The 23,353-nt window shown below is 36.8% G+C and overlaps 1 protein-coding gene across 2 annotated transcripts; it reads left to right on the top strand.

Moving 5' to 3' along the window:
- The first annotated feature begins 2 nt into the window (after positions 1-2).
- On the top strand, positions 3-20,390 carry LACC1 (laccase domain containing 1). Of its 2 annotated transcripts, none has more exons than XM_020971673.2 (7): positions 3-182; positions 2,469-3,070; positions 7,294-7,472; positions 8,417-8,582; positions 13,120-13,345; positions 14,491-14,670; positions 16,727-20,390. In XM_020971673.2, the coding sequence occupies exons 2-6, from the start codon at positions 2,515-2,517 to the stop codon at positions 14,663-14,665; spliced, it is 1,302 nt and encodes a 433-aa protein (XP_020827332.1). In that variant the 5' UTR covers positions 3-182; positions 2,469-2,514; the 3' UTR covers positions 14,666-14,670; positions 16,727-20,390. The 2 variants fall into 2 exon arrangements, with proteins under 2 accessions (XP_020827332.1, XP_020827327.1); XM_020971668.2 differs by having other exon boundaries at positions 4-161.
- The last annotated feature ends 2,963 nt before the right edge of the window (positions 20,391-23,353 follow it).

The raw sequence follows: 23,353 nt of genomic DNA, 5'->3' as shown, positions 1-23,353 counted from the left end.
AGTGCCGCAGCATCTTCGGACGCACTGCGCAGCTGCGGTGCGGGCCAGTCCGCATCCCCCAGTCCAGCCGAGCCCAGTGCGCATGCTCGTGCAGCTTCCCCAGGAAGCTTGCCTTGCGGAGTCTGCAGGTTGAAGGTTGTCCTGCCGCGCGTCCTGGGGCTGTAAGTACGGGCTGTCTGTAGGTCAGTAACGGGGAACCGCCGCGAGCCCAAGCAGCGTGGGGCTGCTGTGTGTGTGTGTGAGTCATGAGGACCGTGGCACCAGCTGAGGGCATCGTTATCAGCTGTGGGCTTAACCCGGTCACTGCTTCCTGGGAGTGTTTAATTTTTAGGGCTTGACGCTAATGACAGCGACAGGGACGGTAGCCAGCGCCGCCCCAGCAGGGCACCGGGGTCGCAGTCATTGAAGGAGCTTAAGAGTAATAAGCGAAGTGCCTACCGTTTGAGGACAGTTGAACCAGCCTCTAGTGAGATGACTTTAACCACCCACAAGGACAAGTGCTAAGAGCTTTGGTGGCACTAAGGCCGAGGGACGGGTTCAAGTTCAAGGCTGGGCTACCTTAGCCCTGACCTAAGGATCAGCACCCTTAAGAATAGCACCAGTGATCATATATTATCTAATAATAATGTATCTATAATATAACATAATGTTTGTAATGTTCCATATTGTGTAATACCTATGTGGATGTGTGTAGAACTATAGATAAATATGCATAGATATAGATCTATATGTACATATACATAGATCTGTGTCTACATACATAGATATAAACCTGCCTATATCTGTACAGATATCTACAAAATCCGTTGAGCTATATATGTGTGCACATATGTATGTGTATATATGTATATACATATGTATCTATGTGTATGCATATATATTTGGGGGGAATCTGTAAGACCAGGCATACCTTAAGAATGATAAAAAGGAGGGGAAGGGGAAGGAAACTGAGATAGACATTGATCCCTTGATACTTTAGGAAAAGGAAAAAGGCAGTAGGACCATTTAGGGGGCAGGTAGGGACGACAAATCACTGTGCCATTTGTAGTTAGGTAAACTCTGTTACAAATTAACACTAAGGGCATCTTTACATAAAGAACGGGAAGTATAAACATTAAGTATGTTAGGAAATAACAGTGCTGGGGAGCAAGAAGTGGGATGGGATGTGAGAAGAAGGGCATGGCATTATAGAGCCTAAGGAAAGAATAGGGGTTATGACTTGGTCTCCAGCCTGAGCCCTTCAAAAAGTGCCAAGTGCCATGTTGATGGCTGAAGGAAGAAGAGGGTTATAGTATCTATACTGATTTAATCAAGATGTGTGTTGTAGTACTATGTAGATACACAATTCTATACATATAAAATAAGAAAGATTTCCCTATTGGCTGTTCTCCTTTTAAAGAAATATAATAGAAAGGCCATAGATAGAGTTGAAAAGACTTGTGTTCAAGTTCCAGAACTTCCACTCACTTGCTGGGTGATGTTGAGCAAGTCAATTCACCTCTTTGGGTCTCAGTTTTCTCATTTGTAATATGGAGATAATAACCTGCCTCACAGGTTTTATGTGACGATCAAATGAGAACAATGTATGTAAAGCACTTTACAAAACTTTAATCCCTATGAGCTATTCTCTTGAGCTATTTAATCCATATGATGAGGCTGCTTTATAAACCAGTGATTTCATTGGACTGAAATTTAGTAAGTATAAGCTATTACGTAGTTAGGTGGTACAGTGAGTAAAGCACTGGGCTTAGAATCAGGAAGACTTATCTTCCTGACTTCAAATCCCGCCTCTGACACTTACTAGCTGTGTGCCCTGGGCAAATCACTTAATCCTGTTTGCCTCAGTTCCTTATCTATAAAAAATGATCTGGAGAAGGATATGGCAAACCACTCCAGTATCTCTCCCAAGAAACCCCCCCCAAAAAAAAGGGGTCACAGGGTGGGATACAACTGAAATGACCAAATAACAACAAGATATAACTTTTGATTTACAGAGCACTTTCACTTATTTTATCTCATTTGATCTATACATGAACCCTCTGAGGTCCATATTAGAAGTATTCTTATCTTGTCTTCATGTCACAGATGAGAAAGCACTCAGTGAAGTTAAAATGGCTTGGTTAGTAAGTGAAAAAGCTGCATCCTGGCTCCAGGTGCTTGGTAAGGTAGTTCATATCTTGTGGCAAGATATGAACAATCTTGTCAGTTTTAAAGATATTTCCTAAGCTAACTACCTGTAATGAAAAAAAAAAGGATCCTAAGGCTCTTCTTTAGTTAATACTTAACTCTTCCTATGTAAAACACTGCACAAATTTTTATATGGAAAATAAGGCATTACTTCATTGGTTATATTATTTGATGGATTAGTTTTTTTATATCCAAATATAATTTTTAAAATAAAATACACAATCTTTTTTACTGTAACAATTGAATAATTTGTATGTTGATATTATATTTTTTCTTTATAGGTAGTTTATTGGGTGCAGGATTCTTTTTGAGGAGCTTTATAACAATATGGCAGAAGCAGTATTGATCGATTTCTTTGGTTTGAAATTGAACTCTCAGAGTAATTGTGCTCTACTAAAAACACTGAATGCTGTCCAGTACCTGCATGCCACAAATGCCAAATTCTTTTACATAATGCATTGCTGTAATCTCAGATGTGAAAATGGCGGTGAACATGGTGATAGTGAACTTGAAATGATCAGTAGTTTACCAGCCCTTCCAGTGGGATTTGAGGTTGTAAGTAATTCCAGTATGGCTGCTACCTTATATATAATTAAGCAAAAACTTGATGAAGAAAATTTGAGTAGTATTACAATAATGACAACACTACAGAAGAAAGCATTAATGAAAGTTTTTATTGATCAACTCTTCACTGATGTTTATCATTTTGAGTTTGAAGACTTACCACTAGATTTGGGAGAGAGCCATATAAAAGAATCCATTGAGCTAAACACTGTTACAAACCAAGAATTAGAAGAAATCCAGAATGATATCAAAACATATTTGAGAAGTCTACCAGGACTGAAGGGGGAACTCACCATTCTCACATCTTCCTTGATCCCAGGTATTTTAGGTTATATCCATTTATTTTTCATGTATGCATGTAGTCAACTCTTTAGGCACTCATCTAATCTCTTCTACATCCCTCTTCTCTGCTTAATTTGGTCTCTTTTTAATGGCTTATGTGTATACACGTACACGTACACACACACACACACACACACACACATGCACGCACACATACACAGATATATCTTTTTTGTTTGTTTGTTTTTGTTGTTTTAGGCAGTGGGGTTAAATGACTTGCCCAGGGTCACACAGCTGGTAAGTGTTATGTGTCTGAGGCCGAATTTGAACTCAGGTCCTCCTCAATCCAGGGCCGGTGCTCTATGCACTGCGCCACCTAGCAGCCCCACAGATATATAATCTTCATTTGGTATTCATTCACTTAGTAATTATTTATTGAGCATCACAAAAAATCATTCCTGTCTTTGGTTTTGTTGGTAGAGGGAATACCCAGGTCAGTAAAATTGTGGATATATCAAGAAAAAAAAGGAATGATAAGACACTATAGAAAAGTTCAGAATTTTCTAAACACGTCACCTCCTGTGTACTAACATAGTCACCACTCTAGTTCAGTCCCTCATCATTTATTGCTTCGGTTAGTGCAAGAACCTCCTAACTGGTCTCCCAGCCTCAAATCTCTCCCTTTCCCAATCCATTTTTTCATACACTGTCAGAATAATTTTCTTTCTCTAAAAAGCATTTATTTTCTCTTTCTCCTATCTCTCTAATTGAGAGAGGGGAAAAAAATACCATCTTGAGTCTTATGACCTTTCTGTCAGAAAGTAAGTAGCATTCTTAATTGTTCATCTGGAATTGTGCTTGGTCATTGCATTGATGAGTGATGTCACTTCTTTACTTAGTGTACCCCCATTTTTCTCTCTTGTCTCTAGCATTTAAGGCCCTTCACAACCTGGTCTCAGCTATCTTTCTAGCTTTGTTATGTTTTATTTCTTTTCTCCTACTCTTTGGTTGAGCCAAACTAGACGCTCCACATCCTGTCTCTCTGCTTTTGTGCTGGCTGTCCTTATTCCTGGAATTCACTCTCTTCTCATCTCTGCCTCTTCAAATCTCTTGTTTCCTTCAAGTTTCAATTACATTAAGCATAACTTGATGCCTTTTTCTGATCTACTTAGCTCTCAAACTCTTCCTCCCCAAACTACCTTGTATAGCTTTTGTATATATTCTCTAGATAGTTAAAGAATCAAAAGGTCATGGTTTTAAAGCTGAAAGAGAACTTATAGTATAAAATCCTCATTTAACTGATAAGGAACTTAGGCCAAGAGAGGGTTAATAGAGAGTATAGCTGGAAGTGGCAGAGGTAGGATTTTAATCCTGTGACTCCAAATCCAGTTCACTTTTTAACTGTATAATTACTTGTTTTTATCCCCAGTGCATGGCATATATTTGGCATGTGAATTCTTACTAATTACTGATAGCTTGACTAAGGAGCGAGATGTACAATTTTATCACAGCTCTCTTCTTAGCAAGCAAAATATCATAAACCATATTGCCATTTTACAAATGGAAAATTAACATCATTGGCAAGCATAGAAATAACCTGGAAAATTTTGCTGGTATTAACAAGATATGATTGTTAACATATTTCAAAATAAATATAGTTCACTTGTTAGATTTTATATCTCTGGATATACTGGAACACTTTTCTAGGTGTATTCACTTTTATATGTTTTTTTTCCTAGAATTTAAATCATATATTTGATAAAGATGGCCCCCTTATTAGTGGATGAGTAACAGTAAGCATTCACATTTTTTAAAGCAGTGGTCTTCAAAGTGGAGACTTTAGCTTGACCTCAGTTCATATGTGAACAACCAGTAAGGTGGTAGGAATGTGGATCACATTCTATGTTCCCCACAATAGCCAATTTTGGGCTATGCCACCCTCTTCATCCATGTTGTCTATATTTTTCTTCTGAATATTTCCTGTTTCCTTGCCAGGTTGCTGAAAACAATGTCTGTGTCACCTATAACAATGTATCTGTATACTTAGAGTACTAATGAATATAATGATTTAGTAAGCATGGCCCACAATGCACTTGGATCTATGTGATTTTGTGAGGTATCTTTTTCAGTTATGGCAGCCATTAAAACCAGGTTTCTAAATAAACTGACCTTAAAACAGATCTGTGAAGTGCTTTATACAAAGTGTTAAACAAAAATTTTCGAGACCAATGAAGCATTCATTAATTTTGCTGTCATTAAATTGATAATTTTAAGTGAGATCAAAAAGGGGTTTTATACTTTTAATAAATAAAATATTTTCAGTTTCTGTTTTTGTGTTTATTTTGTAATATACATAATAGCACCTGTATGTAATTTATAAATAAATAAATATACATATACTAGGGGTACTTACACAATTTTTTTTCCACAGATAGTGGTATCAAAAAAACTTTGAGACTACTGGTCTGAAGCATTATCTGACAATTGTTTCCTTCTGTAGAACATAGTATAAAACACCCTCACCTCTCTTTCTTATATAAAAGGCATAACCACACTTATCTGCATCAGAATATCTCCTCTTGTTTGGGTAAAATCAATATACCACTCTTGATTTAGCAAGAGAATAGTTAGTTGATCTCTGATAACATAAACCTGCTTCAAAGGAAAAGAGATAAAGAATTTTATCTTTTTGGGGAGGAGACACTTCCCCTTCTCTGGCTAGAAGGAGATAATAAGGTTCACTAAGATGGATATCAAGGACAAATAAACAAAACCTATTAGTATTAACTGTGTAATTGGCATTCCCTTTTTATTGGCATGCTGTCTCATTAACTCAGCCTTGGAGAACTTCTGTTGATGAGGTCACTGTAGAATCTAGATTTTGAGCTAGACGTATCCTGCTTGTTGCCTAACTTAAACTAAGATCTAGAGAGAATTCTTAATTGACTTGTCAACAGTCACTGATAAGTGACCCTACTAGGGCGCTGTGATTACAATTTCAGGAGTCTTTGTACTGCACCTTGCTGGCTGTGTCAGAGTTCAAAAGATCATTTTGTTCTGTGGTTCCAGATAGTATTCTTATCCACTATTATTTAATGTCACCCTACCTTTCACGCGTTATTCCAAAAAAACTGGACTGCTCTGTGCTCTGAATATGATGAGGCATATTTGGCTGTCCTGGTGTTGGCTTTGCTTGTACTGTTTCTTATTCCTAAAATATCCTTCTTACCCATCTGTAGCTTGTGAATTCTTACCCATCCTCTAAAATCCAGATTGAATGCCACCTCTTTTAAGAAGCCTCTTCTTTGGTGACAGTCTTTCCTCTTGCACTTCACGCTACGCTTTCTAATAATATAAGTAGTAATAATATTACATAACATTGTTTGTCTTATCTCCTTAATAGACTGTATGCTTCATGAGGAGAGAAATATGGAGGACATGATCAGTGGAGCTAGAAACTAAAGAGGAATTAACATAAATTTGGGAAAATAGAACCTGGCAAGGAAAAATAATATTTACATTATCTACTTCTTTGGCTCGGGCTTGGGAAAACTTTGCAAACCATACTGCATATACGTGAACTGTTTTCATTGTTAGAAGTATTTGGGCCCTCAGCACCAGGATTTATATAGCACTTGCATGCCTCTATTCGGGTAACACTATTCTTTACTACCTGTTGTTGGTGTGGGGCATTGGGTCTGAATTTCCATTGCTCAGGCCTCCATCCTATAAAATTGACTTGAAATAAACTATTATAGCTGGGTCAGTTATCCAGTTACCACATGAGGGATAAACTGTTTTCAAAGATTGCCAATATGGTCGTGTATTATAGCAAAGTTGGGAAGATTGGACTAGTTACTGGAAAGCATGTTATCAAGACAAGGATTCTGATTATAGTACTTAAGCTGAGGGTCTGGATGAATTTTTTATGGGATGGTGGAAGAGGTTGTGTAATGATTAAGAAGGCATAGCTTTCTGGAGCCTTCAGGCTTGGCAGCCAGAAGACACATAGTATTGGCTGCTTGATACAGCAGTAGTTACTTTGATGATTTTCAGAAGGCTTCCATTGCCTTTTAAACTAGATCAAACTCAGGCCCATTTGTTTAGCCCAATCCTCCCTAGCTATCCCTATAGACTTAAGAAATCCTTGCTGGTATCTGATCAGTACCACTTATCAATATCATCTGATAGGAGCATTGTAAAGTATTAGTCTTCGTGCATGGAATTTATTTTGAATCTTTTACTGAATATTTTTAACAGATACCTTCATACATGGCTTCACTACCAGGACAGGTGGGATATCCTACCTACCCACTCTCAGTTCTTTCAATCTCTTCAGTAGTACTAAGCGTAGAGATCCAAAAGCTGTTGTTCAAGAAAATCTGCGCAGGTTGGCTCAAGCGGCAGGGTTTGACTCTGAAAAATTTCACCGCATAAAGGTAATTTGTTGCTTCACGGATGAGAAAATTAAAGTAAATTTGATCATGTGATTTCTGATCAGGCTACTTTTGCTTTAGTTTTTCCGCCTATATTCTAAGGACGTTTATTCTTGATTTTCTCCAATAGACATATCAGACCGTATAGATACATAATATTTATCTGCCACTTGGAATGTCTTCTAAAAGCACTGTAGTACCATACTGGTTGCAGGTTAAGCCTACTGGTATATGGCTTCACTGGCTAACCTTTTTGATTTACAAGAGTATTGGGTGTGGTTAAAAACAAAAGGAGTTCATTCCACTAGCTTCAAAAGCAAACAGAACAGTCACTGATGAAAAGATGCCTTTTTACTGACAAAGCCTGGGTCCCTAGAAAGGGAGGAAACAAGCATGTATAAAGCACCTGCTGTGTGCCAAACTAACTGCTTTATAAATATTGCCTCATTTGATCCTCACAACAACCCTGGGATGTAGCTGCTGTTATTGTCTTCATTTTACTGTTGAAGAAACTCAGACAGAAGCTAAGTGACTTATCCGCATCATACAGCTAAGTGTCTAGAGGCTGGATTTGAACTCAGGTCTTCTCGACTCCAGGCACTACACTCTACTCAATGTGCTACTTAGCTTCCTCTGTTTGAATTTTTAACCTTGGGACCTATTGGTTTTCTAATTTTCCTTTAAGTAATATTTATGGATTTTTCATTTGAAAAGTTTTTAAAATTATATTGCTTTTATATTTTTATATCAAGATGTGATAATATGTTGGTCCAAGGGCACCTAGTGTTTATCATCTATAGGAGAGTCAGACATCTCATGGACTTAACAGTTTAATAGTAATCTTAAGATGATAATGTAGCTGTATATTGTGATAATTTTAAAGTTATTAATAATTTCTCTTTTAAAACTTTTTTTCCTTGTTTGCCTTAAATCTTCCCTGTCATTAGACTGATCATGCCAATGGTGTCTGGATAATGGGCAAGAAGGAGCCTGATTCTTATGATGGAATAACAACCAACCAAAGAGGTGCCACCATAGCGGCTCTTGGGGCAGACTGTCTACCTTTGGTTTTTGCAGATCCTGTAAAAAAAGCATGTGGTGTTGCCCATTCTGGTAACTCTATTTCATTACTTATTTCACTGTTGGCTCCTTTTGTCATAGAGTGTTTAAGGTTTGGTGGATATCGGACAGTTGGTTTTGAGGTATATTGGGATAGGAGAAGAAACTTAAGCTAAAGTTGAAAAAATTTAAAATAAATGTAAAGAAAAACTTCTTAATAGCTTGGATCACTTGTCATTCATGGTTTGGGGAAGATAATAAATTCCTGGAGCTTTGTTAGAACAGTATGTAGATTCTCATTTGAGTATGATCTTCAGTCAATCAGTAATGGTATCTTAAGCACCTGCTGCATGCCAGGTACTGAGCTCAAAGCTAGGGTTACAAATAGGATGAATCCAACAATCCTTACACACAAGGAGCTTATATTCTAATATGTGAGACAGCAAGGCATATGTAAGTTTATACAAAACAAATATGAAGAGAATAAATGACATAGTTAAATAAAAGGTGGTTGGAGTGCAGGGGAATCAGTGGTTGAAGGGATCAGGAAAGGTTTCAGGTAGAAGATTGTAATTGAAGAGCATCTTAAAGGAAGAGAGAAATTCTTGTAAGTGGAGGGGAGAAGGAAGAGTATTCCAGGCATAGAGGACAGCAAGTATGAAAACACAGAAGAGGGAGGTGAGGTGTTGTGTGTGAGGAACAAAGAGAAAGCCAGTATGACTGAATCCCAGTGTGAGAGGACAAGTAATGCCCATTGAGGCTGGAAAGGAATGTTGGAGCAAGGCTGTGAAGGGCTTTAAAATTAAAGGAGCTTATGGTTTATCCTAGAGACAGTAGGGTATCATTGGAGTTTATTGAGTAGGGAATGACATGGATAGATATATGCTTAAAGAAATCACTTTGGCAGTGTTGTGTAGGATAGACTGAAGGAGATGATTGAGGCAGAGGAAAAATTTGGCTTTGGTAGTAATCTAGGTAAGAAGCTCATACTGGGATTATAGCTATGTTACTAAAAGAGGAAGTTCTATGCAAAAGATGTGGTGAAGGTAGAAACATCAAGATTTTGCTGCTATATAAATGGAGTAAGATGAATCAAAGAGAAAACCAAAGTTATGATGGGAGCCCAGCAAAGTGGTGGTGCTTCTGACAAAAATTGAGAAGTTTTGAAGTTTGGGTTTGGGGTGAAAGATGATGAGTTATGTTTTGGACATGTTAAATGTCAAGATGCCAATTTTCTTTGTAAAATAAGAGGTGAGATCTTTTGTTGAGAGAAGATAGGAAGGTGGAGGTGTGAGGAAGGTTTCAGGACAGAAGAGGATTGAAAAACTTTGTTGGGGAAGTAGGCAATCAGTTAAGTAAGAATTAAAGGATCTTAAGACAGAGAATATGCCGGAATTACCAAGTCTCTTTTCACCTTTACAAATCAGTCTGTTACTTTGCGCTTCAGAACTTATATCACTGAAAAAAGGAATGTACCTTGTGATGCTTCTCACCTGGTTATAGCAATGGCGTTTGATGGTTTGTAGCCAGATTTGCTAAATAGAGAACATTGCTGGGGAACACAGGTTTACTCTCTATCTCTGTTTGCTGGTGTAGAAGGTGGATCCTATTTGTTGCTTCAGAGGTTCAAATTCAGTTTAATTCAACAAGCATTTATTAAGTACTTTCTACGAAGGCACTTTTCTTAATGTTAAGAATACAAAGAAAAACAGTTACATTCTACTGGCAATTCTTGAGGTTTTAAAATATTTAAGATGTGGACCACATACAGAGAAATAGTTCATATCCAATTCCAAGATGTCCTTGATAGTAAAGTCCTTTCCATAGATATGTAACCAATCAGGTTCTTAAAAAGGAAAGAAAGCGATTTAGCCACAAAATATAAGAAGGCCAGTGAGTTCATTTTTAGCATTTTAGAAGTAGCATTAAAATTTGGACATAGATTTAGTATCTAGGAAATTCACATTCTTTTTTTTTTTTTAACTTTCAAAAGGCTGTAATGTAGTATTGCAGCTATACTCAAGAGTAGACCAAAGTGTGTTATCTATGGCTTTCTGTTCAGTTAAATTTTCTTTTTGAAAAATAAGTGTACTAAAGTCTGAGAGACTAATTGAAGGGCTTATGGAAACTCCCCTGCATTGTCAGAAAATTGTATTTTGGACAGGAGAAGCACTAATTCAGGTCCCTTATTTACATGTTCTATTTTGAAAATAGTCTACAATACCCGCTATATGTTGAATATAAATCAGTATTTTTCTATTTTGAAACATCAGCTTACCATATACAGTTTACAAGGTATGCTTTATGAAGTTAGAGACACTATAGATGTGACCCTTAACAATGGTATATAGCAGGTGTAAAATCTGGATCTGAAAACCCGCGATCACACAGGTTGTAGGAATCCCTGTGAAATAAAATGATATTTTCTGAAACTGCCTCAATAGAGGCCTTGAAATGGTAAGTAAAACTTTGAAATAGAGTCTATATTGAGAGTAGAGTAGATAGTTGTTTTCTTATCCTAAGTTATCTTTTTTTGGAAGTTCTCATAAACAGTTCCATGAATTGAGAGCATTTCTTAAATAGGAAAAAAAGAGTCTGACTAAAAGACTGAAGAAAGGACTAGAAAGTTTTTGTCCCAGATTTAAACATGACTAATATTAAGGCAGTTAGGTGGTGTAGTGGATAGAGTGCTGGGCCTAGAGTGAGGAAGACTCATCTTCTTGAGTTTAAATCTGGCCTCAGACACTTACTAGCTTTGTGACCCTGGAAAAATCAGCTAACCCTGTTTGCCTCAGCACCTCATCTGTAAAATGAGTTGGAGAAGAAAATGGCAAACCACTGCAGTATCTCTGCCAAGAAAACCCCAAACGAGGCTATGAAGAGTTGGCCATGACTGAAGCAACTGAACGACAGCAGTAGTATTAGTTGACGAGCAAAAGCAATTAGTGACATTATAGTCTTCAGTACTGAACCCCACTGTCTTAGTATAGTTTTAGAGGCAGCATCCATCTGAGAATAAGGAAATATGATACATTGGAATAAAAAGCAGAGGTAATGTAAATAGCATGGAAATTATGCATACATGTAATTCCTCTTAAATTTTTTTCCTGGGTCCTGTAATGGTGATTATCTGTTTTCAGTGTACTGTAGTAAATAGACTATAATTAGAGTACATATATTACCACAGTACTTCATTTCTGTCAAATCATCACGTTCAGTGAATCTATGAAAGATGTAGCTTCTTGTAGCTGAGTCTGCACACCTGCTTGTGCACGCAGCATGCTTACCTATAAAATTCAGTTGACTGTTCATTATTTCTTTTATATTGCATAAAAACAGGCAGTGTGGGGGTAGTGGGTAGAGAACTGACTTAGAAGCCAGGAAGACCGGGATTTAATTCCAGCCTCTGACACATATAATGACCCTGGACGAGTCTATCACTAAACCTCTCAATACTTTAGACCAACATTTGGCCTGTTTTTGTAAGAATTAAGAATGGTTTTTATATTTTTAAATACAAAAGAACTTTATTTAAGCAGAGAAGGTATGAATCTGCACTTTCATTGATAGAGGGAGTTTTCTCATTTATGATTTCCCTATAAGGAATCACAGGTCAATTCCTAACCCATTCTCTATTGTATAAAACCCTGCCTTATGAAATCATCTTCTGTCTTAGACTCTGTGGATTGGAAGAAGGGACCTCTGAGATCATCTTGTTAATTTCCTTGCCTCTAGGTAGAACTCCAACTATAATGCCCAATACACTGCTGTGCACATATTTGGCATTTATTAAACATCTGCTGGTGGTCCTGGTCAATCGGATCATTCTTATTGTCAGGGAATCCATAGTCTCCCATCAAAAATTATTTTGGCATTAACCAGCTCATATAGTTAACCTCTTCAAAAGTCTAATATTATTCATTCTTCCTTCTTTGTTCAGTTCTTCCTATTCCATTCTAAATAGAAAATAATTACCTTATATTTTTTAAGAACCATCAGATCATCCCATTCTTACTGATAACATATGTGTGTTTATTTAATATTCTCTTTCTCTTAAGTTCTATTCTGATGGCTCATTGTGCTGTACTCTCCCTATTACTGAGCTCACGGAGCTCTTGTAGGCTCTACCAACCTGGGAAGGCACTTCTGAACTCTGTGGCTATCATCCAGTAATGAGACTAGCTAAATTTGGAGAGGCCAGTCACCATAAATCTGGCCGTAGCTTTTCACGAAGAACTTCTCAGGTGTAGAAGGGTTTCTGCCTGCAGTGGTTGATGAAATCAGTGATCCCCAAAGTAATTAAATGTGATAAGTAACTTGTTTTCATTTTCCTCCCCTTGAATCTTGTTACATTTCTGTCCTTAATGTTGTGACCCAGTACAGATCCTCCTTAGCCCTAAGCAAAGTTTAGAAGATTGCTTTCGTTGTGCTTATGCATTCTAGTCTTGGTGTTATATTGGAATATGATAGCTTTTTCAAGAACTAGCACTGTGGAGTTGACTCAGTATTACAGTAATGTGAAAAATACTGTTCAAACCATAATTGTCCAGCATTTCCAAATTTTGACTGTTTTCCCCTTACTCTTGTCTAGGATGGAAGGGTACGTTGTTAGGAGTTGCTATGGCTACTGTCAATGCTCTGGTAGCAGAATATGGCTGTCGCCTGGAAGATATTCTTGTTGTAATGGGCCCTTCAGTGGGACCTTGTTGTTTTACTCTTCCGAGAGATTCAGCAAAGGCCTTTTATAATCTTGACCCTCAATGTGTAAGACTAGTTGATTCACCAAATCCCTATGTTGACATACGTAAAGCCACTAGGTAAGTTTGATTTCTTTTCTGTAGAACACAAAATACCAGCCTTTTCATTATAAGACCAAAATGATATCCCTGAGACACTCAGGATGCTGACATCAACTAGCTGAGAACCCAGTTACATCAAAAATCTAGATAAAAGATGAAACCTGTTCTAGTGAAACAATATAGAAATTTTCCTTAGCCTTTTTTTGATTTGAAAGGAAAAAGAGAATATTTGGTATGTGATCTAATCATTTTTAAAAGTCCTAGGTTGACAGAAAGTTCAAAGCTTGCTTTTAATCATGAGTAATACATAGGCTAAAGTTTTCCAAAGATGGTGAGACATTAAGCTGATTTATTTAAGTAATGCAGTACATAACCAGAGAACACTTTTATTATCAGCTGGGTAGAAGACTGTGGTTCTTTAGTTTAAAATAACTAGGATGATATAAAACCTATTACCTTTAAAGGTATTTTTCTGGAGGCTTGCTATTTGAATTTTTTTGAGTTTTATTATTAATGCCTCTAGAAAACTGGGTGTGATTGCCCATAGTGGCATTGATTTTGTCTATGTTTGGTTCTGTTCTTTTGCTTCCAGAAGCAAAGTGAACTGCAAAGAGTTTTTAATTTTTTTATACAACTATAAAAGAATACAACTTATTTCTACATATGACTTTAAGAACCAACCTTATTACTTTGTAGCCTTGTATATAATATAATACTTTGTTAACTATTTTTCTTATTAAAAATCCAGAGAGAATAAGGAGAAAAGAGGGCCAGATGATATTTTTAAAAACAATTCTAAAATGTTTGAATTCAGTCTAATGAGTGAGCTTGCATAAAAATACCTTTAATTTGCTTTAGAAGTATCTCTTTCCATCCTTTTTGTTGTTTGCAAAGCTTTCTACTTAAACCAAGTCTATAGAGTACAATATGGAAGGTTGCCCTGTTATCTTATTAATTAAGGATATAGAACCCATTTGCAGAATAGGCCAGGTATCATAATTGAAATATAATTAATTTCCTTTTTGGTTTGTAGATCTTTACTAGAACAGTCTCATACCAAAATCAACCCCCCCCCAGCAGAATAATGTCCTATACACATTATTCTGGTTACTTGATTATTGACATACAAATTGTTGATGTCTTTCTTTGTTTCTTATTTTAAGAATTCTTTTAGAACGAGGAGGAATTCTTCCTCAGAATATTCAAGGTGATTCTAAGTCTGACCAGAACCCAAATCTTGATCTTTGTACATCCTGTCATCCTGATATGTTCTTCTCTCATGTCCGGGACGGCATTAATTTTGGGTCACAAATAGGCTTCATATTAATTAGAGAGTAAATATGGTAAGTTCTTTTTCTTTTTACCAAACCCGATTAGAAAGCATTAAAAGACTTTGTGAATTAGGTTTTTCACAATAGGTTACATCCCTAATAATTGCATAACAAATTTCCTTTTATACTTGTGGGGTATTCAGAAGTTTATTTGGAGTCAACTTCTATATAGAAAGATTGTAGTGACGTACTTATTCTTGTTTTCTCTAAGATGATCTTCCTTGAAGGACAACTGCCTCTTTTCTTGGTTAATAGATTATAACAATAATAATAATAACCCCCTTTCTGTAGTGCTTTAAGGTTTCCAAATCACTTCCCTCTTTACTGAGCTTGGTAGTGCAAGTACTGTTATGCATCAATGTTACATGACTTATTCATGCTCACACAATTCACATGCATCAGGAGGCACAGTTCAGATTCAGGTCTTTGCTCTTGATGCTGCCTTTTGTGGGAAGGGTATTAAATCTGTAGTCCAAGCCTCTGTTCCTGCCTGTGGCACCTTGGGAAAACCGCTTATCCTCCGCAGATCTCAGTCTCTTCCTCTGTAAAGAAAAGGGAGCTGGCCTAGGTGGCCTCTAGGGTCCCTTTCAGCTTTTACTGAAACGCTCTCTACTGCCTGTCTCAAGACTGGGACAGAAGCTGTGGCTTTTAAAATCCCATGTGAATGCTCAAGAACGGCTTGTAAAACTTAGCTTGTATTTCCTGGATGTTAGCCTCTTATTCTTGTTTCTTTAAATGTACTGCATATCTTTTTAATGTGTTTTGAAGACTTAAAAAAATATGTATGTGAAGGTAGAAGGTGTTAGAAACTTGACTTGAGACAAGGAAATAGCAGCTGATATAGTTGGAAAAGCACTGACCCAAGAGTCTGAAAGCCTGAGTTTTAGTCTGTGTGCTGTTGTCAATGTGCTTAGTACTTTTTAGCAAGTCTCTGAACAACTCTGAAGCTTTGATTTCCTCCTCTGTAAATAAAATGAAGGGGCTGTATTGGGTGATACATAAGGTACTCTTTGGCTCTAAAGTCTTTGATACTTGAGCTGTGAATAAATATGTCAATAGTCATGAGGGGAGAAGCTGAAGAATATTGAATTCTTCTCATATACATTTTGTCATTCTGAAAATCTTGCTTGGCCATATGTGGCATTTTGTTGACTATGTTAGGCTACTCAGGTACTGTTGTAATCTTTTTTTGGGAGGATTTAGGAGTTCAGCATAAATTAAAAAAAATAAATAGTACTGCAGTCCTGAGTGAAATTAGACTGGCAGTCATTAGTGAGATTTTGAAGAGCAAGTACAACATTGAAAACATGAAAAAAGTTGCTCCACTAATAGTATGTATCAGAGTCCAAAATTAATTTTTTTCCTGTAGTCTGAGGATTAAGATATCTCATATTTTTAAAATCAGTTGTTAAAAATGTTTTTATATTAATGGCTCACTTAATTTATTTGGGGCATATAGTAATGAGTATATTATGCCATTACATTAAATGTTGACATCAGGAAGTAAAATTTGTTGAAACTGTAAATTTCTCATTTTTTGAGTTTGTTTATCTTTCTGTTTATTTAATGGAAGGAATAATCTTTTCAACTTTTCATTAAAATACTAGACTGTCTGGTGTGCAAACTAAGTTAGTACTCAGCCAGATTTACATCAACTATTTGTAGGTAATACAAGAAATTAATTTTGTTTTTAAAGTTAGTTATCTGTTGGAGAAACACGTTGAAACTCACAGAAATGTAGCATCATTGTGACTGCATTGATGGTTGTTCTTACCAACAAATAGCAAATTCCAGTGAATAGCATTCCATTCTTATTCCACCACTCCTATATTTTTAGTTATGTTGTGAAGCCAAAAGATAATCACCGTTGCAAATATGCATCAGTATTTTTCTCCATAGTAACTTTTAATAATGCAAATATTTTGATATGCTACTTGTGTTTCCTCTTTATTGTGGACTTTATAAATACGTTATTGATACATGCTGCCAGAAAGTATACTACTAGTAGGCTTTTTCCTGCTATTCTAAGCAATAACTTTTTAAATATTTATTACATTGCATTTTACAGGTACATGCCGGAATTGCTTGCCTGGGCTGTTTCCTGGACACTTATAGACTGGTTCCAGTATTCCCGTGGTTCTGAGGTCTCATCAATGTGAATATTCTTTCCAGTGATGCAGATTATGACTTCTCCATGCCTGCCCTTATTGAGATTCTAATCCATATATTCCTATAAATTCAGGATTAGGGGCCTGACAGATGTTCTTCTGGGTATAACATATACCTGTTTTGTTTTGTTTTGTTTTGTTTTTGCTACATGACACACCCATGTTTTTCAGCTAAACACCTCTCCGATAACCTCCTTTATGCCCTTTCTCGTGTATAATTCCTTATTTGTGAAGTGTCACATTGCCCTTGCATACCATGTATCTCTCCATTTCTCTTTTCTTTGTGTGATGCTCTGCTGTAATTCCTTGGAGAATATAGTATTTCATAACTCACAATCATATATCACCAGACAGTGAACTTTTGTTTCAGAAAGAAATTTGGAGTCATTAAAAAACTTTGCTGTTTCCCAGAGGAAATCTAGCCTAATCTCCTTATCCTGTCAAATTCTGAGCCCAGGTCATTTTCTGTTTGTGGTATTTGTCCAAGGTATGTACTGATGGAAATTCTCTATAGGTTGTTATCTAACTTCATATCATGGTTTGGACAATAGGCATTCATCAACTGTTTGAGTTTTTTCTTTATGTTATGCCATACTTTTAAAAATGATTATGGCTTTAGTGTAGGAGGCTGTGTGATATTCCACTATTTGATTTAGTCAGCCCACTGTCATCTCCAAATGAGCATCTCCAGGACCTAATCATGTCGAGAATCCATCTATGTCTTTGACTCTACTAGATCTCCTCAGTGACAATTATGTACATCTTTGTCAAGAACATGTCTTATGACCCATCTGGTATTTGTAATCAGAGAGTTGTTGATAATGTTTTCTCTTATATCTTAAGTGCTTTTGATGTACATATAAGAGACAGCCTGTTAGAAGAGAGCCTTTACTGTATTAAATGCTTGTCAGTAAGTTCAGTGGAATCTTGTATTCTCTTTACTTTTTAGTCAGTTTTGACATTGTAAATCTCTGCTGTGGAATGTCATTTGCAAAAGCCTTACTGTTCCTTTCTCAATGAATGTGTATATTATTATCATAAAAATTTTCTTTGGATGGGGAAAGTAGGCTTATGGATCGATAGTTAATGATATTCACTTGATCACTATTTCAGGGGCAGGGGAAGTAATAATAAGGTTCTGGTTTTATCCTTAAGTGTCCTTAGGATGACTTTGCTTATTTGGGTCTTCCCTATAAGAAAAAAATTTAGCCTTTTGATTTATGTAAGGTTAAATGGTTGAAAAATAAGTTATCTATCTTCAATGAAATTCGTATTTTCATTATGCTTTTGAACCAAATAAATTTATTTTATTAATTTTAGAACTGGTATGAAGTCAGTATGATCTAGAAGAAAGAAAGAATATAAGGTTGGGCGGGGTGCTTATTAAAAGCTTACAAAGCATGTATTAAAGTGCTGGGGATATAAATAGAAAAGTGAGATACCCACTGCTTTCCAGGAACCCACCTTGTAATAGGAGAAGGAAGCACATAGAGGAGATTTCATCTGCAAGTGGAAAAGCCCCATGCCTTTGGTAATTAATGTTGTTTAAAGTGTTTAATGTTATTCCCCTTGATAAAACCATATCTGTTTTGATGCTAAACCATTTCACCATGATAAGGATTTCAGTGACAAGAACTTTCCTTTCTGGGTGTGCTTTACTATACAGACTAGCCTACACCTTCGCATGATAAAGCTTTGAGATTGCTTTCATTAATTCTTGTGTGCATTAGGCAGCATGGTATAGTGGAAAGAACTTGGGACTTAGGAGTCAGGAGATCTGACTTCAAGCTACTAGTTTAATTACCTGCATAATTTTAGACAAAGCATGTAATCTTTTTAAACCTCAAATTCCCCATCTGTAAAATGGGGATAATGTTTTTATTGCCTACCTCCTAGGTTTTGAGGATCAAATGTAAATTACTTTGTAACTGTAAAGTATTGTGTTGATATTAACTATTATCATTAATTGTTATAGATTATTTCAAATGAGTCTCTTCCTAGTCCTTCTGAAGCCTTCTCAGATTTTCTTCTATCCTGCATTCCTCTTCAACCCTACCAAGCAAAATTCAATTTTCCCCTCTTTTGGAATTTCTTAGTACTTTATATTTCTCACATGCACTTATCATGATCTACTTTATATGTAATTATTTGTGTTCGTGTCCTTTCTCTGTTGGATTGTCAACATCTTTAGATTTCCCACAGGACCTAACACAGCATGTTGCACATACTTGGAATAAGCTGTCAGAAAATGTTTGCCTAATAATTAATAATTAATTTTAGGAAAGTATCTTAGACATAACATATGCGTGTTTATTATGTTTTGTCACACAACATTTTGAAAGTACCATCATGAGCTTCCATAATCCTTAGATTTGATCACCTCTTTGTACGCACAGCACTTTTAAAAATAACTGAGTTATGAAATTTTGTAGGCAATTAATTGTTTGTTACATCTTGCATTTTAAAATAACCTGAAAAAGTCTTGTGTTAATACAATGATACCTTAGTTTACTCTTTCTTTTCCTTCCAGTTCAGCAAGAAGTCGTTTATTTAGTAAAAATACTTGATATATTTGGCTCAACTGAGGGAAAATATGACTCACAAATCATATTTTGCCAATGCAGATAAGCATGAATTGACTGTGATATAAAATCATGGGATCGTAGAATATATTTTTGCTTTGGTTTTGAGGAGAAAGTACTGCATCAACAGTGACTGCTAAAAAGACTTACTTCATGTTTAGAAAGTCACACTTTAGTACAGCCTGGAGAACGAGGCCTGCCATTGTGTATGCTTATTTCTTTCTGGAGGACATCATTGTTGCTTTCAGAAAGTTGTTTCCTGTATGTGAATGTTAATGTTGTTACTGGCAGATATTTGTCCTGTCATCTTTCACCTCCTCACCTTTGCTTGCTCTCCCTTTTGACAGTAATGTACTTCCTCCTCAACTCTGCTGCTCAGAATTCCTCACTGAACGCTTCTTCCAGCTCCCATTAGGAACCTTTCCTTATTCCCCCGCTGTTGATGCTCGCTCCTTCTTCCTCAGGTTGCCCTGTATGCTTATCTGTTTGCATGCTGTATCACTTCCCCAGGAGAGTGTAAGCTCTTTAAGAGCAGGGACTGGTTTTCATTGTGTTTTCATGTTTCTAGCAAGTAGCAGAGTATCTTGTACAGGTGCTTCATAAATGTCTATAGCATTGGAAAGAGGAAATGCTCTGGTGGCAGATTTAGACTGAGGAGTAAGTAAAATGTGTGTGTCCATGAAATGATTGAGTTTGGAAGGAGTGTTGACTATTATGAGTAGCACGAAGTCTCTTATATAACTTACATTTTATGTTCTAAAAACAAGTGTAGTGGTTAATTTTTCTGTACTTAATATTATATAATATGTAAAAGGAAAGGTGGCCTTATCACCAGGAGTCAATATAAATGTAATGCTGCTATGATTTCTTTTTGTAAGTTTGGAACAAATTCTTTCTTTTTTCATTTTCACCTTTGTATTTTGTTACTTGACATCTCTCATGAAACCATTCTCTATTTTAAATAAACTTTAAATTAAATTAAGCCCTCTAAAGTGTTTTATGTTCAAACAAATATATTATTCAATGCTTTTTTTTTTTATTAGCACTAAACATACTATTTGTTTCTGGGCAAGTCACTCAACCTCTCAATTTCTGTCACTCAGATTCTAAAATGTAAAACATTTGCTGATCTGCATTGGTGAAGGTAGGTTCTTCATGGAGTATTCTCTATACCAATGAAATTACAGGACCAGACCAAAGGGAAGAAATTACGTTCATGCAGTTTTCCTTCAAAAATTTCTAAACATGTATGTCTCTATTAAGGACTTAACCAAAAGAAGTGAAGTCAAAATTATTAGAAACTCTGTAACTGCAAGTCACTATAAGTCAATGCTGTGGTCATCTAGGTTCTAGCAGTTTAGGATTTACAAAATATGATGTGTGGGTTCTGTCACAAACAGCTTCCCTTGAGGTCCTGGGTATTAGTGATTTGAGAAACGTTTAGTAGTGTTGGAACAGAGTGGGTAAGAAGCTACAGAATATAGGCCCACCATAGGCTAAAGAATATCTGTAATGTCTTTGATCTTAAAATATCCCAGAAACTTGATTTTTGGCTTCCATAAAGGGGTCAAGTCTGAATTCTATTTCTAGAAAATTCCTTCATTCTCTGCCACATTGGATTCATGCAATCTTAAGAGTTATAATTGACCGTAGAGGTCATCTAGTATAATCTTTTACTCTCCTATTACATCTGACAGGTAATCATTCAACCTGTGCTTTAATAATTCTGGTAATAGAGAACCCATGGTGATACAGCTCATATTTATCATTATCTCACAAGACAGTCCATTCCATTTTTGGATGACCTAAATTGTCAGAAAAATTTTCCTAATTCTTCAAAACTTTAATGGATCTGAGCTTTCATCAGCATAGATATTCTAACAGTATAGCTCATATCCTTCCAAAGGAAGTCTTTCCCAGTCCTTAATTCCTGTACCTTCCTGTGATGATCATTTCCTGTTTATCCTCTATGCACCTTGTTTGTACATAGATGTTTTCACGTTGTCTCACTCATTAGGTTATGAGCTCCTGGAGAACAGGGATTGCCTTTTGCCTTTTGTGGTGTACCCAGCACTTAGCACAGTGCCTGGCACATAGCAGATGCTTAAATACTTACTGACTTGTCTCTTTCATCTTATGATTCTTGTCCACATTCTTCCATAAATCTTGATATTAAGGGCCCATCCAAAGTGCTAGGCGCCTTCCTAGGTGCCTGAATGTAGTATCATTCAGGGTTCTCTGCAGCATAATGGCCATCTAGCTCACTTCCCTTTTAAGTCACATGTCTCTTGGATGACATCTCTTACCCAACTTCGTGCAAGCAAGTCAACCATTGTTAATGAGTTGTGGCCTAGTTCTGCCAGTGTAGCTTAGTTTCCCTTAGTTGACTCAAAATACTGATTCTCTGGAGACAGTGTTGCTCTATTGCTTGTAGCCATAGAACATCACCAGAAGATGCAAAAAATATGAATGTCGGAAGTTATAGAGAGGCCCAAAACCATTAATACCGAGAAAAAGCCAATTGGATTTAGTAATTAATAGATAATTGGCCCAGATACTTGACCAGCAAATCACTATGTTTGATACAAAGGTAGGGTACTGTTCTGCTGAATCAATGTGGTGCAGAGACACAGACACAGAGAGTTGAAGGAGAAAATAACATAGGAAATGATAGCTTCATTCAAGTGGCAGGATCAGAAGTCACATTGCAGGAGGTTGAAAATTGAGTGGGAGATGAAAAAATGGAGATGAGCAGATGGCCTTAAGGAGATGTCTGTGAAAGGATGGAAGAATATAGGATGATAGCTTGAGGGGGATGGCAGAGTCCCATAAACGTGACTCATATTTAGAATTGAATTGCGTCTTTCTTAGCATCTCTACATGCTTTTCACCCCTTTGTCATGCAAAACAGGGTTGCTCAGGATTGAAAAGACCATCAGAATGTTTTTCTTCATCTCATTGGCTACCTTGTCCAAAGAATCTCCTGTGTCACAACCCTGCTGATGATAAGTCTCTCCTTACTAATCCAAGCTTGTCCTCAAAGGGCAGAAGGATGGGACCGCACTCAAGAACTTCCAGTACTTGGTGGAACTTGCCAGAGTTCTTGTGTCAGCCTCATAGAGCCATGATCACCTCCAGGTCACAGTGAATTGTCAAAGGAGGACTTTGTGTGGCCACAAAACAAAAAATCGGTGTCCCTTAATATCAGTCCATTGGTTTCCTTATATCTTTTGTTTTTGGTTTTTGCTGGGCAGTGGGGTGAAGTGACTTGCCCGAGGTCACACAGCTAGTAGGTGTCAAGTGTCTGAGGCCACATTTGAACTCAGGTCCTCCTGACTCCGGGGCTGGTGCTTTCTCCGCTGTGCCACCTAGCTGCCCCTCCTTGTATCTTTTGAAACCATAGTGGATGAATCTATTCCCTCTTTCACATGGCAGCCCTTCTTGTACAGGGTGTTCTAAAAAGTCTTAGTGCAATCTTAAGCTGTATTAAGCTCATATAAGTTGTATTTAAAGATTGTTTTCATGTACTGCCCATGTCTTTCTCTGGCTTAACATTCTCAGCTCCTTTGTGTCTCACATGACAACAGCTTCAAAATGACCCTTAACTCTTGTCATCCTCTAACTGATGTACTTTATTTTGTTAATGTTCTCTTGAAAATGAGCCCAGTGTCAGATGTCTGACAAGTACACTGTCCCTGCTGTGTCCTTCACCATTGTCTCTATTTAAGGCCATCTAAAATTGCATTAGTAGCCATGTCCTGCTATTAACTTGTCTTAAGCTTATAGTCAATTAAAACCCTTTGGTCCTTTTTACAAACAGTTGGTAGTGGGTTCCTGTCAACTTTCTGGGTATCTTCTAACAGGCACTGGTTAATAGACTGTCAGACGCTTTTGTTCTAATTTGAAATATGATTTAACAACTCTCTCTTCTCTGTCTTTCCAGCT

This window comes from Phascolarctos cinereus, unplaced genomic scaffold, assembly GCF_003287225.1.
Source record: "Phascolarctos cinereus isolate Bilbo 61053 unplaced genomic scaffold, phaCin_HiC Scaffold_7;HRSCAF=346, whole genome shotgun sequence".
Lineage (NCBI taxonomy): Eukaryota > Metazoa > Chordata > Mammalia > Diprotodontia > Phascolarctidae > Phascolarctos > Phascolarctos cinereus.
Note: the sequence above shows the minus strand (reverse complement) of the source record. Positions and strands in the feature narration are given on the sequence as shown.

What these genes read in the sequence shown, in the direction of transcription:
- LACC1 (XM_020971673.2), top strand. Translation starts at nt 2,515, where the DNA reads ATGGCAGAAGCAGTATTGATCGATTTCTTTGGTTTGAAATTGAACTCT. An exon ending in CACATCTTCCTTGATCCCAG is followed by an intron (nt 3,071 to 7,293) that starts GTATTTTAGGTT and finishes TATTTTTAACAG; the next exon opens with ATACCTTCATACATGGCTTC. An exon ending in AAAAATTTCACCGCATAAAG is followed by an intron (nt 7,473 to 8,416) that starts GTAATTTGTTGC and finishes CCCTGTCATTAG; the next exon opens with ACTGATCATGCCAATGGTGT.